General features: G+C 41.5%; 1 protein-coding gene across 1 annotated transcript; it reads right to left on the bottom strand.

Moving 5' to 3' along the window:
* Positions 1-489: 489 nt before the first annotated feature.
* On the bottom strand, positions 490-8,253 carry LOC6593158 (protein krueppel). Its single transcript, XM_002018296.2, has 4 exons — positions 8,182-8,253; positions 6,189-7,659; positions 972-1,033; positions 490-512 (listed from the first exon to the last, which is right to left on the bottom strand). The coding sequence occupies exons 1-4, from the start codon at positions 8,216-8,218 to the stop codon at positions 490-492; spliced, it is 1,593 nt and encodes a 530-aa protein (XP_002018332.2). The 5' UTR covers positions 8,219-8,253.
* Positions 8,254-15,190: the final 6,937 nt, after the last annotated feature.

Here is a 15,190-nt window from a genome sequence, read left to right as displayed (position 1 = left end):
AGGGGCACATATGCATAGCAGATACGAGAATGTGTAGTGAATGATAGCTTGTTGATAGCTCACTTTCCTCGCACACCACATGTCAACAACAACCAGCACTCCTCTCCACAGGTCCTCCCCAGCCAGCAAAACAGCACAGCACCCCTCACATATGATTTTCAAACGTTTTCCTTTGCCTTTTCACTCTCAAATTTTTTGTGCAAAAAAAAAGGGGAAGAAAGGGTCCACGGCCTCCCCAAGAGAGTAGCAGTAAAACTCATGAAAATCGCGTGTGTAGTGCCTTTTTGTCTGTGGTTATTGTTGTTGTTGTTTTTGTTGTTGGGCAATTGCCGTTTCCGTCGTCAAAGTCGTCGCGGTTTATGCATGTAAATTTGTCCAAAATTGTCGAAAATTTGTGGCAAATAAAAAAAAAACATATGGGAGAGGACGGAAGGAGTCGCCTTGTCTAATGTTTACGTAATCATCAGCATTCTTATCATAGAATTGCCATTACTGTTGCATGGGCGGTACTGCTACCGGCGGCATAGGGATAGAGTTGTGCAATTTGGCTTTTATGGAAATTCATGTGTTGAATGCTCCACTCCCCCTATGGAAAAGTGGAAAAGTGGCGGGATTTTCGCTTATGCAGACCATGTGTGGCAAGTGGGAGAGTGGGGGAGTGGGGAAGCGTGGGAATTTTGTAGCTTATATGATTTTCATTGTCAAAGGTCGGTTATGAATAGGGCCTAATTCTATTTATGTTTCATGTAGGTTATTTTGCCGAAGGTTTTTTTGAATTGCTGTCAAAGCAACAAATTCCTAGAAGTAGAAGTATTTTCTGTATAATTCCCTAAACGGTTACGCAGCAAATGCGTCGCGAGTGAAACTGCTTAAAGCTTAAAGATTTTTACTTGCTTGGGGAGGGGTCTTCACTTCTCTCCATCCCGTACTTTCTACTCTTGCTCGCGACATTAATACCATGAATAATATACGCTCATTTCTTTTGCTTTTGCGTTGGCGTTGGCGTTGGAGTTCTCTTAGCCGCTTCCTCTTCCTCGTTTTCTTCCATTTTTGTCCTTGCTCTGTTTCCTCTAATTCCAAAGGGGTTGTTTGTAATTTTCTTTAAACAAAAATTTCCTTCTGCTTTTACGTTGCTTCTCGTGCAACTCGGGAGAAACAAAAACGGAAAATATACAAGTAAAATGAGTCAGAGCAAACGCTGAAAGCTGCTGCTTGGAAAAGCTTTGCCACAAAGGGGGTCCCACGGCGATAGAGAGTGGGGATGCAAAACGTCTCAATGAGTTTTACGCTCGGTGCTTGATAATGAGCAGAAAGCAGAAAGGAAGCGAGTCAGTCAAAGGCGAAGGAGATGAAGGAGCATCGCGCCGTTCCCGACCCCAGCCACATACCCGCCCGAGCTCTTCTCTGGTTGTGGCTGCGCTCATCCAGCATTAAACTCTTTGATTAAAGCCAAGGTTGGAGAGAGACGCCAGTACAAGCACCCATCTCTTTTTAACACAGACGCAGGTGGCCTATGCCGCCATGCCTGAAAACAACGAAGGTGGCTGGCGGACTGGAGGGGTTGGCGGAGAAAAAGCGAAAGCACTTCGTATGCAAATGAGTTTGTCGTTATCGTTGCTGCCGACGCCGCTGTCGGCGTCGCAGTTGCTGCTCTTCGAGAGGGTTGTTTTCAGTTTTGCTTTTTTTCTATACCTCATCTTCTTCCCCTTCTGCTATGGGGTTTACTTGATAAGAGAGAGCAGAGCAGAGCAGAGCTCGTAAATTCCAACCGAAAAGGAGTAGAAATGCTGAATGCACGTAAATTTATAATGAGAGTTTTTTTTTCCATTCTTTTTAGCTCTCTCTGTCTCTGTCTCTCCCTCTCTCCCTCTCTCTCTCTCTTTTGGTACTTACAATTTTCGCAACATGCTGTGCTGTCCTTCATCCTCCTTCTTCCACTTTCTCCGTGGCCGGCGTGCTGTGTAACTTTTCCTTCGTGCATTGTCTTGGCTGGCCGATCTTGATCCCGATCCTTGCTAATTGTGTTTGCCAAAATTTGCATGCCCTTTTTTCGCATACCCTGCCAGGCACGGCCGGGGGTAGAAAGAAGAAACCCGTAACAAGACCATGGACTCAATTTTGCATAGTCTGTGCCTATTCGGGCAGCATATTTTCTCTGCTTCTTCAAACTCTTTGTTCTGATCCTGATGCAACTATTGTTCATTTTTTCTGAGCCATTCTGGCGATCCTGGGTGGCATTCTGTCAACTATCCAAGTAGAGTTACGTTTTAATACCGATAGAGATATAGTCAAACCTGAATATTATACATCTATGGGCATAGCCTACCATTGTAGGCCTAAGATATTCATAATAAAGGAAGCCAACTAAGTGTTCTCATAAGAGCACAATGGTATTCGACCTTAAGACGAAACGGCAAAGCCGTCATATTAATAACACTCATAATTTGATACATTTAATTGAGGCGAATGGCCGCAGGATAATGAAAGCAACCGGGCCTCAGATGTCGTTTCCACAGCCTCCCCTTTCCTACATGCCATTCCATGGTTCCATCGTCCATTGCACTTGAGGCAGCTTATTAGAAGAGGCTGCCTCCGTTTGGCGCCAAGCTCGGACTGGTCGTCCCTGCCCCCTTGCTCGGACTCTGGCGAATCGCGGGTGAGAATCATAATTTTTCAATTTGAATAATGAACGGCAGTTGGCGGCGTCGGTGGCTCGCTGCCGGCGAAGCCTTTAAATTTATTTTGAATGCCTTTTATTTTCTTAGGGGTTTCTTTCTTTTGCCACACGAAAAAGAAAAATCCTAACAGCCAAACACTCGTAAACTCATTTGAGAAAAAATTCTTCTGCCTCCCAGTCCAAATAATTTTCTCGAAAGCTGAAAAAGAAGATGGAAAGGGAGAGAAGGATAGAGGAAAAGAGAAAAAAAATAAAGAGAGACAGAGGGGCAGACACGTAGGAGTGAGAACTACACTTAACAAAATTTTAGCCACAAGTAATTACTGTTTCATAATTATTTTTGTCTAAAATAAAGATTATATTACAAATAATATATATATAATATATAGAAGGTTGAAACAGTTAGGATCGTCCCAACCCGATTTCTTTATGTGTACGATGGCAACTTTCGGTGAACGCCAAGCGAAGAAAGGCTAAAATGCTAATAAGCAGCGCAGTACGCGAACATTTCGCTCCATCTCACTCCCACACCCACACCCACTGGCACTGGCACTCTCCTACTCGTCTCTATGTAAGCACATAAGACGCCCTCTATGTATTACATGGTGGGTTTTTTTATATAGAGGCTGCCGGGACAGGATGAAGCCTTTTTTGGCTGTTGAAAGGGGCACAAAGAAGTGGAGGCGTCAGTTTTGCTGGAAGGTTGAATGGGGGGCGGTTGGTGGCAGTTCGTGGGTTGGCGGGTTGGCGGTGGGAGTCGCCTTTCCTTCATTTCGGTGTAGTTGTTTGCTCTCTCACTGGAGATTAAATGGGGAAAAACACTGTGACATTTTCTGGCTGCGCGGCGCGTTTTTTATTTCTTTTTCTCGCTCAGCTGCTGCTTCCTTTAGACGCGAGTTCAAAATCCGGCGAGGGGTTGATGGGGGGAAGGGAAGGGAAGACGAAGACGTTAGGTAATGGGGAGGATTGGAGAGGGTGGTGGCGACAGCATTAGTGGGGCGTCTTGTGGCAAATGTAAAATAATGCGAAAGGGCTTCGTTTGCATAAATTAAAAATTTATATAATGCTGCCCGTTGTCGCCTTTTGGAGGAACGGAAAAAGCCTCGGGTCCCCGGCTAATTTTCTGTTTTGTAGAGGGGTTGTTTCTTAGCTTATTGATTAAAAAAGTCTTGGTCCTTTGTTTAACACAATAATGTAATATATTTATATATGTATATATATATATATTTCTATGTTTTGTATACACAAAGTTCATTTGAAAACATAATACATTGTAGTTTAGAACGAATTGATAAATCTTAAATACATATTTGAACGAATGCATATATTTATGGTTTCAATGCCGGAAAGGACAACAACAATAAAATAGAAACTCAAGATAACAAAGCCGACAACTCGTTACATCATATGAATTCATACTATTGAATCATATATATGAATATTATGAATATTTTGTGTTAATTAAAATTCTTCTAATTCTGATCTCTAAATGTATTTATTAGTTTTTCAATGACTACATATCAAAACTGGTAAATGACGTTTGTTATACTCGTAAGATTAGGTTCGTATCTTTGTATATGGTTGTACATACACATATTTATGTATTGCACAATTTGAGCTGCAATTAGTAGAGCTGATTCATATTAAGTATACTATTTACATGGAAATTGACTTTGCATTTACAGACATATGTATAGTTTAAGTATTTTATTACAGGTTACACCTAACATTTAAACAAGCTAAGTTTATATAGTGACGATTTAATTCGTATAGGTTTTAAATGTACATAATCAATATGAAACATGTGTGAGGTCTTTTGTGCCATGCGCTGAGCTTCGAAGGATTCGAAGGGCGCTCACTATTTGATTTTATTTTTTGTAATCATTTAATCTTGAGGAACTTGTATACCATACACTTGAATGAACAAAGAAAATTACACAATATTTTGTTGCATTTTTTTAACTTTAAAACGTCCGAACTAAGGATGCATCGAAAAGATTGATTACCTTTCGATGAATTGAACCAAAGATTGCACTAAAATTAGTATGTAGTGTAAGTTCGTATTTCTGACTATTTACAGAGGCTAACGTATGTACAGAGAGGGGGTCTGATTATTCATTGAATATATAATAATTTAATATTTACACTTAAATTGTATTTCATCAAATGCTCGAAAATCGTTTTATTACTAGGCCCGTATCCATATAAAATATGCATCAAAATTACTTAATGTATAACTTTGGGTTTCCTTTTCGATATTTTTGTCTAATGTTTGTATATAAATTCAGTTGAATTGTACGATTGCCAAATTGTTGTATATATCTATATACCGTATTAGCTCACAACAATTTTGATACAAAGAGGTATTGGAGGTATTTGGTTATAGCATTTTTTCCTGTTTACTTGGTTCAAGACTTACGATTAGTAGCTGTATATTTTCACATTTGAAATATGTTCGATTACATTTTAACAGTTTACAGCTAAAGTTTATTCATTGAGCTATGTGTATATCAAAGATGCCTTGCGAACATTGTATTTTGTTTTGTCTTAAGTGCCTCTCAAGATCTAAAACAAAATCAAAATCAAGGGTATTTCTAATATGGAAGAAGATTGTGTAACAGCTTTCTCGCCTGTTACTTATTGCCGTAGACCGTTTGCCTTTTAACGGAAAATAAAGAAAGAAGAAAGAAAAACAAAAAGAAGGTAACATAAAATGTTGTATAATTTTTGGAATTAATTTATTTTTCCATTGCATTCAGCAACATTTCAACTAAACATGACTCTGAATAGGAACATATAAAGTAATATTATATTTTGGTCTTTAATAAAACAAGATTCATGCAATAAAATATTAGGAGCTAATCAGTTAAATAATGTTTTTAAATATTTATGGCAAACAAAACAAATAGCGTACAAATAATTTTGTTTTTATTGTTAACTTAAAGTTAATTTTGATTTAATGTTGATTGGCATTGCTTTCTTTAAGAATCCTTTAAAATATATTAAAATTAAAATAATATAGTCTATTAACCATTCGATAGATTTTATATTCTTAGCGAGAGTAAAATAGTATTTTTGGAGCGCTGTATAATTTACAATTGGCAGCTGCATTTGCTGGGTATTTACAATTTTGACTGAGTTGAAAATAATCTAAAACTTGTAACTTAAAGTAGGTTAGGTGTTGAAAATGGCACAACATGTTCGGTTCATTTTGGTGGGTTTTGGCAGGGATAAGCATGGCATATGGCATGTTTAGCTAATTTTGTACAAATTATGTGTGTTTGTTTGTTTTTTTTGTTTTGTTTTAATTTTGTGCAATTATTTCACTAAAATATCTATATTTTCTTTAGTTACTTGTACTTAGCATTAAATTCCTGTTGCAAAAGATGTTTTTAAACTCCACTTTTAAACTTCATTTTGTTTAACTTTTGTGTGGATTGTTGCCAGTCAACTTCATCAAATGAAGGCTGATAAAGGCTATGTACAATTTGGGCTTTCACTGATTTAGTGCTGGCGCATATATAGAGCAGCGGCATCATCCAAATCGTCCAAATCAATATCCTCGTTTTGTTCTTGTGATTCGGTGGAGCGGGGCGAGTGCATGCTGAGATCCTCAGGCTCGGTTTGCTCGGGCATTTCGCTGCGGACATGGATTATCTGGGGAGGAGGTAGACGAAACACACGGCGTATATCCTGGGCCTTTCGACGGGCCATGCTACTGCTGCAGTGGCCATCTACTGAGCTGGCGCCGTCCTCAGACAAATCCAATGGAGCCTCGTCGTCCAAAGAACCCTTTTCGAGATCAACCGACTCGTCAGAGCCCCCATAGCTTGCACACATAGCCGCAAATTTATTGGCTGATGGCTCCAGAGCCATAGAGGTGACTGCCATGGGAAAGTCTCCACTCATTGCAGGTGAGAGGGCCGGAGTGGGTGGCGACTGAATGCCACACTTGTGATTCATCAGGTGGTGACGCCGACGGAATTTCATATGGCACCGGTCGCACTCAAATGGCTTCTCGCCATTGTGGACCAGCATATGGGACTTCAGCTGATTGGAGTCACTGAATTTACCGTCGCAGATCTCGCAAGTGTACGGACGCTCCCCAGTGTGAACGCGCAGGTGACGCCTAAGATTGGCCACCTGCACGAATTGGCGATCGCAGTGGGAGCAATGATATGGCTTCTCTCCGGTGTGCAGACGCATGTGGGTCTTCAGATGATGGTCTCGGGTGAAGCGCTTGTGGCACTCTGGGCATTCGAAAGGCTTCTCGCCGGTGTGCGTACGTTCGTGGTTCTGCAGGACGTGCTTGTATCCAAAGCTGCGAGAGCAGATCTTGCAGGTGAAGCTCTTGTCGCGAGAGGGATCTTTGGATGCGACGCCGGTAACTCCCGCACCGACGCTTCCCACCTCGTGTGTGGAATTGGGCGAGCTGCCGCTGGATGGCGGAGAAATGGGTCCACCCGGTGTGTGATAGAGATCATTCACGCTCATGGTGATTTCCGTCTGGAACTCCTTCTTTACCGATAACTTGCGAGATTTCTTCACTGGCTCACGGTGCTGTGGTGTACTGCTGGGAGAGGTCAACGGATGCTTGCCACTGCCCAAAGGTGTAGTGGGCACGGGCGAGTGCGGACTGGCGGGCGGGGAATGCATATGCGTGCCCTGGGGTGGCATCTGCGACTGCTGGGCGGCCCAAGCTCCAAACAAAGCCGCCGGGTTGTGGGGAAACAGTGTGTTGGCCAATGTGCTCATTGGAAGCTGGGCCATAAAAGCAGCCGCCTGGCGGTTAGCAGCCATCAGTTGGGTGGGTGAGAGCATGCCGAAGGCTGATGCAGCGGCCGCCTGTTGTAGACCCATTCCCGGGTACATGGCCGCGGCGCTGCTGGCTGACGTGTTGGCCGACATGGGAGGCGACAGTGACATGGAGCGGTCTGCAGCGACCTCCTCCCTTTTAATTCCCGCTAAAGCAGCAGCTAGGCCTAAAACAAAAAAAAAGGAAACAAAAAAGTTAGCTAAATGTCTTTACCCTTCTTATACTTAATATTGTACACTAAAATAAGTCCGAGGAGAAGGAGAGTCAGAAGAAGAGCCAGAGCTGTCGTGCTAAGAGAGAAATTGCTTAAGAGCAAACCAACGTCACATATGTTCATGTGTGAGAGTGTTGCTCACGCTCTTTCTCTCTGTACTTCTCTTTGTCTTGTGCTCTCAGCCCTTTGTTTTGGTGGGGGCGTTGCAGTAACGAGTTGAGTGCCGGTTCTGAGTTCTGGCCAAACTTGTAAACAAAACTTAATTGCTCTAGAGTCTAGATGTGTGTGTCTGCCTGTGTTTACGTGCGTGTGTGTATGTAAAAATGGCGTTCAACATTAAGATGAACACATCGAGACGTCGTTATCACTGTGCTATGTTAAAGAGCAAGCTTTCATTCTGATACAGGTCTAACTTATGGCGGACTTGTGTGCAAGTTTTGAACGTTGAGTGAAATGCATGTTTTGTTTACTTACTTCGTGTCTGTGCGTCCTGGAGCATTGATATAGCCATTAATCTGTGTTCGTTGCGGTGTTGGGGCTTCTCGTTTTTGCCTTGATTTGAGCAAAAACCAGTTGTAAATTCGCTTGATAACTTTTAGTTAAAACAGTGTAAACACACAATTTTCATTTGAGCAAAGTTTTCTGCACTTTTTCTAGGATATGATTCTAGGATAACTTGTTTGTTTCACGCACTTTTTGTACTTTGAGGTAGAGTGTTAAGTTTCTTTTTGTGTTTATATAAGTTCGCCGATTATACAAAATGAGGTAGATTGTAATTTATTCCAGTTATTTTATTAACTTTCTCTGCAGTAGTGTTTGCCTTGAGGTATTCGATTTGTTGCCCGTTTTTAGTTTGTATTTTTAAGACACAAAAAATTCTTAAGATGTTGCCGTGAGGAGTCTTCGCTGAGGAATGATATTTGAGAGTGACTGAACACGTTTTATATAGCTCGAAGTATCCTTTGCCGAGAAATCCTTTTTGAAGCAACAAATTTGCGTATGTGTATGAGTTGATGGGGTGTTCTTCTTTATCGAGGAGTTCTGTTGTTCCTCTCACGACCAAACCAAAATCACGAATGATACAAATTCGGTGCGTGCGCTAACTATAAGTACGCTCTGCTCTGTTTCGGCTTCGCCCTCCCTCACGCATACACTCGCACGCTCAGAGCACACATACGCTCGCTCGCTCTCCCGCTCACTCACACAAGCGCAAGACAGCAAGAGTAGGGAGGGAGAAAGCAGTGAAACGACGGCGAAAAACGATCCGACGACCGAAGAGGTAAAGTGAAATACTTTTTACCTAAGAGACAGACGACTGTTGATTTTTCCTATGCAAATTGGAGCGACAGGGATAGCTAGCACATTTAAAAATCTCAAACTCGTGGTGTCCTTATGTACTGACACACACTCTTATGTGCTCTACAGTTCACCAAAAAAATGTTGACTTTTAGTCAAATAACTTTACGCCGTACGTGTAAAAAACCTTCACGATTTTATGACACTGCATTTTTATATTCTGCAGTCATAAAAAATAAAAAAATCAAAACTATGCGCTACCTATGGGAGGCCTTAAAAACTTAAGGCCACTTCCGCTACTCTTGTTTTTTTAGAGCCTTCATAAAAAAAGTGCACTTGAAGGCAATTTAAAGTGGAGCAAGGATCTGAGGCCACTATTTCGAAACGGGTAAAAAACTGAATTTCCCCTCAAACGAAATTTCCCCTTTGTACATAAGCCAGAAGGGGAAACGAAGGGGATGAAACTAATGCCAAAGGAGAGTCAGGCGATAGGGCAAGAGAGGGAGCGAAAGACGCAAGCCTCATGGAAAGAGATGTCATAGATGGGGTGGAAATCCAAGCGTGCGCTGTAAGAGTAAACCGGAAGCTAGCGAAATATCACCTTCGAGGTGTATTTCTGCATGGTGAGACATTTCCCCTCTTCTAGTGCTGCTTTCTCGCTCTCTTTGTGGCGCGCTTCAGCTCTCTATGGAGCGAATCCAGTTGTAGTATTGCCCCTTGATACTTTTAAAGGATCCCCGAACAGGAAGAGAGGGACTGTTGTTCTATATAGCCTGTGGTCAGGAATGCTTGGGAATATATACATATATTCTGCGTAATGGGTTACTAATTGTTGGCACACGTCTAAAAAATGAGTCATAAAAAAGGAACTGATAAAAAACCGGCCAGGTAGAAACCAAAACCAAGTCAAAGGCCCTTAATAAAAAACAGTCAACATACTCGTACATACATATTTAAGCATGGATATTTTTTGGAATTTATTTTTGGTTATTTAAACGTTGGCAGTGACTTTTGCGGATTGACTTCTAAATCGTTTTATGTAGATTTTTATGGCAAGGACATGCTGTGCAGAACTTATGCTGAAAACGGGCCCAGATCTTCGTGCTGGTTTGCGTAGGTAGGCCAAGGACGAACACAACAGAGTACTCGGCAGGCGGGTAATGCGAACTACCGTGGAAATTTTCGAAAGTGAAATCGAACAATAGCCAAAAAGGACATGGATATCCTTGCTCTGCATAATGTTACGTAAAATTCGAATGGTTTCTGTCAACCAACGAACAAGATCAGTTTCAGCGAAAATTTTCGCAAAACCCTCAAAAATTCGCAGAAAGCATTAAACAAAATTCAAGCACCCAAAAATGACCCTATTGATAAGGATTTCTGATTTTTGAGCGATCTGACTCGTTCGAGAACATCGTCAGCTAATGCCCAGGTTTGCGGATTAGTCAGAAATACTTTTCTACATGTTTGCTGCCTTTCGCTTGATATTGACAAAGAAACTTAGCTCAAATGATTTTATTAAGATCCGGCAGTATGCGATAAGACGTTGCTGGTTATCTATGGACGCAAAGTCAAGTATACTAGTGTCGGGCGAGAGTGAAAGAAAACGAGATGTTAAATATGAAATGAAGAGTGAAGAAAAATTCGACGACTGAGACTTTCACACACTTGTGCGACCATATGTTTGCACATAAGTGGGGCAGTAGTGCGTATGAAAGTGCGTATAGTTTGTTGATAAGGCTCAAACTTGAAAAACTAACCTAGGCTAACACTACTTGGGTGACTATAGAGTAAGGTTCTCATATATATATTTTCCTATTGTTGTGTCGACCTCTCAAAAAAAAATATATATACATATAATAGACCAGTATATTAAGCTGTTCTATCTCATATACGAGTACGAGTACTATCCCAGCAGATGCGTTGTATTGTAACTTCATCATCCTACACGTGTCTAGTTTCATCGTCTGATAGAACCGCTGTACATAACCCTTACCAGACCGGACCTCCTGAAAGAATACAAATAAACACAAAACGCACAAAGCTAAACAAAGAGGAAAACTCTACTTTTTTTTTTATAAAAAAACGACAAATTTGTACAAATATTTCGAGTGAAAACGAGGGGTTGTCAACAAAGAGACGATTGGTAGGCCAAAAAAGGGGGAAAAAGCGGAAATAAAAGTGAAAGTGAAGGCTTAAAAATCGCACGTCGCGCACACGCATGCGCCTAAAAGCAACCCTAGGGACACATCATAGGGGTATTTTTTTTATTGTTGTACGGCCTATGAGTGTGCCCACAATTTTTTAATCATTTGTTACACTCGATCAGCTTTTGTATGGTTTTTTAAAGGGTGCGGTTCCTTGATTTATAGGCAATCGAGTAGTAACGACGTGATAATGTTGTTGGAAGTACAGACGTGAACGGGACAGAGGTAGACCATCGCACTCTTGATCTTGTGTGTTTCTTGAATACTTCAGAATGGAACCGCTGTGAGCTTCCATTCTTAATCATGCGATTTGGTTGCTAATCCCAATACTTACAGTCCAGACTTGGACTGAATCCTTCCCTGCACTCTTTGGCCACACCGTAATAAGCCGCGGATGTAAACTGCGCAATCCTCGACTAGCCACTAATCATTATATTGTTTGAATTTAAAATTACTCAAATCCCCATTTTTAATGTGATGGAAACTCCTTGAAGGGGATTGGGTTTAGCCATACCCGTTCGTTCAAGGACCTAATAATCGCAGATTAGTCGGAGATTTGGCAGAAGTCTGCACAAGATTGTCTGGCATCTGGCTAAAAGGATTGAAAATATCGCAGAATACCTTTTCGAGAGATTATATTTGGTTAAAGCACCTATAATGGTGGCAGTGATAAGAACAGGCGTTATTATTGCTTTTTACTACATTTTTATTTGTATATCAAAAGAAAGAAACAGATAGACCCTCCCTTGTCGCACTTCCACCGTCAACGTCAACGTCAGCAGCATCCCTAAAAATTTATTTCACGTCTTGTTTTTTAGAGCCCTCTGATCACGCGTGTACCATGAGAGGGGCAGGATCACTCCCGCAGAGGGGCAGGATCGTGTTTTATATCAATTTAATGAGTACGAACCTATGGCTTGATCTGGCTTGTTCATCGCATGCCAAGCGTGCGCCAGACCCAAAGGAGGGCGAAGATGATCACGTGGCATCTCAATTGCAAGGGTTACAAGGGTCCACAAGACTTCCTAGCATTCTTGAATGAATCCACGGTCTACAAATCCTAGGCTAATGGAAGCGAACTAATCAGCCTCGGAAACAGAGATTAAGGATTAGCTGAGCTAGTCGTGAGCGTTGCAGTATGGATCGGGATTAGGCAACCGTGAGGCCAGGACGGACTAGCCCAAATTGGACACCGCAGGCCAATATCAATACATGATGTATGCAAGTAAGTTTAATTTGGTTAGTTATGCTGTTTATTTTTTAAATCAAATTCCTAGGAAAATGTTTTCCCTTTGCAAGTAATCAATCACATTAAAATTGCTCAACATGTTTCGCTAATGGTGAGCAAAAAGAAAAGAAGGTATGAAAGTAATACCTACGCAAGGGGGATTAGGCGGCTAATCCGTCTTGTTCCAAATGACCAGCGGGAAAGGTGCTTGGCCAGGAAAACAGACATTCCGGGTGTGTACCGGGCAGATACTTCCAACATATTTTCGCTTTTCGGTGGGCTGTTCCTGAGCTAATTTAAATGACAAATATACGCACACAAAGTGGCCAGGATTGCAGGAAACCCATGCGAAATGCATGGTTGCTTTGAAGATTCAGGATTCAAATCAGATCGATTCGGTTCGGTTCGTTCCATTCAAGAAGACTGCGTTACATTTTTCACGGAACCTAATAAAAAACTCTTCCAGTTTGGCCGGTTAAAAAACTCTAAATAGTCATAAACCCCAGGTAGGACTAATCATAAAAAACTTTAAAGTGCGGAAGCAAGTCATCAACAGACGGTAAAAAAGTCAAACCGAGCACTTTCGTAAAAAGTCAAGGCCAGACTATAAACTGTTGGAAAGGACGAGGCAGCTGACTAGGGTGGTTGGTATTGTTGGTATGGTCGGTACATATGTGAGGCTGTTTTCGCGGCGAATTCGTTTACGATCCGTTGGTAATATGCAAATGCACAATGCCGCTAGGAATCCTGACCTTGTTTATGATGCAAGGACCTTAGGACAGCCATTCTTAATCCGGATTTAGTTCAGCTCTGCAACATTTTTTGCTTTGTTTTTGCTGCGATCTTTTTTTCTTTGGTTTTTAAGCGAAATTTGACTTCTTAATTGCCAACAACTCAAGGCTGGTCTGGTCTGGTCAAGTCTGGTCCGGTCTGGTCTGGTTACCTGTGATAGGCGAAGAGGATACGATACCCACGCTTACAGGTAGCTGAGCTTCAGTGCTCTCTCTGTCTGCCTTTCTCAGTGTATTTTGGAATTCCATAATTATGATCCTCATTGGCCCAAAGGCCTGCGTTCTTGCGAATTGAAGAAAAGGAAAAGGAAAGAAAAGAAAAAACAAAACAGACCGAGCCGCGAAAAAAATCGCGCCGCTCTCTAAGCCGGAGATTAGGATAAGGATTTAAAGGAAAATCCATCAATATTACGCCCATTGCAGGGGATCAAGCTTAATCGCCATGCTTAAGACTGACTTATTTGTTTGAAAAAATTTAATCCGTCTCTGGAGGTAGACTCAATGTGTTTTTTCTCTCTCGTAATCCGAGGGACAGCTGCTCAAAAGAGGTAAAAGCCTGAGCAAAACAAACGAATTGTACCAATTTTTTTTTTATTATCAGGCATGAAGAAAAAGTTTAATCCTGGGATTAAGTTATACCAGTTAAAATGTTCAAATGATCAGTGGACTGCCGACTGCAGTGGCCAGTGGGCCAGGGCAGGTAAATTGATCATTTCGGTCCCGGAAAATGTTGCTTAGCCACTGATCCAGTGATCAGTCAAGGATTATAGTTAACTAAAGGAGCCCGATTACATCTACTTCACTACTACTAAGATTAGCGCCAGGATTTTTAAATCTTGTGGCGCAATAAGTAAGCCGCAGTTCCGCAGATCAGATTAATCCACGGATTAAAGCTTAGTCCGTTGTGGAAGGGCTTCTGTGCGTTGCCTAACACAGGCTCGGGAGACAGTACGCCAGAAGGTATGCAAATCATTGATTGGCTTAATGGAAAACACATACCTATTTTGTACATATTTGTACATGTTACGTGGTATTAGAAGGAAGTATTTTTGTAATAAATAAATATACAGACTATATAGACACCCATCTTCAGCCATTAGGCCGCCATCCAATTGCAGTTTATCCACAAATGTTGATATCGTTTCCGCTTCGGTCTATTCATCTGCTTCCATTACTAGAATTCCTTCTCTTTTTTTTTGCAATAACAAAAGGTTTAGGCTACCTTGCTGGCCCTGGTTTTGTTGTCCGAAATATCCACTTCCTGTGCCTCCTACATACAAGACTGAGGCTGTCACTCAATTATTTAGGATCAATTGTTGCGTAAGATTCACTTTTTGTAAAGATGTAACTATTTTTTTTTCTTTCGTTTCGACAGTTATTTCCGACTTGATCCCGACCTAGTGTCCTATTTTGGGAGTAGTCAAGTTGTCAATTGTGGAAATTCGGTAGCGTTATTCAGGACTCCAGCTGTTTCCTAATCCGATTTCGTGAATTCACGTGCCTCAGTGAGGGCCTTCCTTTTTTTCAACGCACTCCCAACAGAGACTGTCTTTTCACTGTTTTATCAGCATGCAGATGCAAATGGCTCCCTGTTGTATAATTAGGCACGCGTTTTTTGTGGGTTTTGTTTCAGGCGTTCTTTTCTCTTATCATTAAATAGCGTCGCCCGTCGGCTCTGAAGCTCAGGTTTAGTTTAAAGGCACTGGCTTGCTTATCAATTTCTGCTCCCGTTTCTTTCCTGCACTTCGATGCTGAGCCATATTCCCACTAGAAGAACAAATACCTATCAAATAATTTACTCGATTGCTGTGGGCAACATAAATTTGCCAGTTGAAACGCAACGTCAAGATCAAGGATTTTGCTGCGCTTATCAATAGGTCGTACAATGCACCCGGGGCGCATTTTTAGTCAACCAGTTTCTTATCAGCATTCAAAGCAATTTATTTTTCAGGCGAACTTGC

Source organism: Drosophila persimilis, unplaced genomic scaffold (assembly GCF_003286085.1).
Source record: "Drosophila persimilis strain 14011-0111.01,24,50 unplaced genomic scaffold, DperRS2 tig00000002-arrow-pilon, whole genome shotgun sequence".
In the NCBI taxonomy this organism is placed as follows: domain Eukaryota; kingdom Metazoa; phylum Arthropoda; class Insecta; order Diptera; family Drosophilidae; genus Drosophila; species Drosophila persimilis.
This window is presented reverse-complemented; position numbering and strand designations above follow the sequence as displayed.